This window comes from Eimeria mitis, genomic scaffold, assembly GCF_000499745.2.
Source record: "Eimeria mitis Houghton genomic scaffold, Emh_scaff5863, whole genome shotgun sequence".
NCBI classification, from domain to species: Eukaryota; Apicomplexa; class Conoidasida; order Eucoccidiorida; family Eimeriidae; genus Eimeria; species Eimeria mitis.
The window spans coordinates 1-1,233 of NW_013574105.1; the positions used below are offsets into that span (position 1 = coordinate 1).

Below are 1,233 nucleotides of genomic sequence, written 5' to 3' on the forward strand. Positions count from 1 at the left end.
CAGCAGCAGCAGCAACTGCAGCAGCAGCAGCAACTGCTGCTGCTGCTGATGACGATGCACCTGTTGCTGCAGCTGATGCACCTGCTGCTGCAGCTCCTGCTGCAGCACCTGCTGCATCTGTTGCTGCTGCAGCAGCAGCAGCAACTGCTGCTGCTGCTGCTGCTGCTGTCGCGCACCAGTACCAAGCAACAGCAAGAGCAGCAGCAGCAGCAGCAGCAGCAGAACTGCAGCAGCAAATTGTTTTGTTTATTTATTTAATATTAACGAGAAGCAGCTACAATATTTGTTTTTATATAAAAGGAGTTCGGGTGTATGTACAGCTGTTGCTGCTGCTAGCTGTTGCTGCTGCTAGCTGTTGCTGCTGCTAGCTGTTGCTGCTGCTAGCTGTTGCTGTCTATAAGGCTCCACATAAAGCATATAAAAACCCTCCTGCTGCAGCAGCAGCAGCAGCAGCAGCAGCAGCTGCTGCTGCTGCTGCTGTTCTTGTTGTTGCAGCTGTCGCTGCTGCTGCTACAGCTGCAGCTGCAGCTGCTGCTGTTGCAGCTGTCGCTGCTGCTGCTGCAGCTATTGCTGCTGCTGCTGCAGCTGTTGCTGCTGCTGCTGCAGCTATTGATGCTGCTGCTGCAGCTGTTGCTGCTGCTGCTGCAGCTGTTGTTGCAGCTGCTTCTGTTGCAGCTCCTGCCACTGCAGCAACAGCTCTTGCTACTGCAGCAGCTATTGCTGCTACTGCTGCAGCAGTTGCTGCTGCTGCTGCTGCAGCAGCAGCTGTTGTTGCTGCTGCTGCTGCAGCAGCTGCTGCTGCAGCAGCTGCTGCTGCAGCAGCTGGAGGGAGGTAGCCTAAATAAAACCAGCAGCAGCAGCAGCTCCTCACAGCCTCCACGGATGCTGCTGCTGCTGCAGCTGCTGCTGCTGCTGCTGCTGCAGCGGCACATCATGAAGGGCTGCGTCTGCTAGGTGCGGGGGGTTGAAGAGGTCTCCGGCGGAGCCTCTGCTGCTGCTGCTGCTGCTGCTGCTGCTGCTGCTGCTGCTGCTGCTGCTGTGTCTTTGGTTAATTTCCGCTAGAAAGGCAGAAGGTACAGCCCTTGACTGTGCATGCGAAGAACTGTGGCTGGCTTCCTTCTTACGCTGTACATACACCCCAACAGCAGCAGCAGCAGCAGCAGCAGCAGCAGCAGCAGCAGCAGCAACAGGAGCAGTAATAAAATGAGCCGAAAATAAATAAATAATAATAAA

At 55.4% G+C, this 1,233-nt stretch overlaps 1 protein-coding gene across 1 annotated transcript in view; it reads right to left on the reverse strand.

The window, feature by feature from the left end:
• Positions 1-867: 867 nt before the first annotated feature.
• The window catches only part of EMH_0084620 (uncharacterized protein), a gene marked incomplete at both ends in the record, with an annotated part of 2,449 nt that continues 2,083 nt past the window's right edge, over positions 868-1,233 (reverse strand). The window contains one exon of the mRNA XM_013500794.1: positions 868-1,125. Within this exon, the coding sequence (XP_013356248.1) occupies positions 868-1,125 (258 nt within the window). The remainder of the gene's footprint in view (positions 1,126-1,233) is intronic.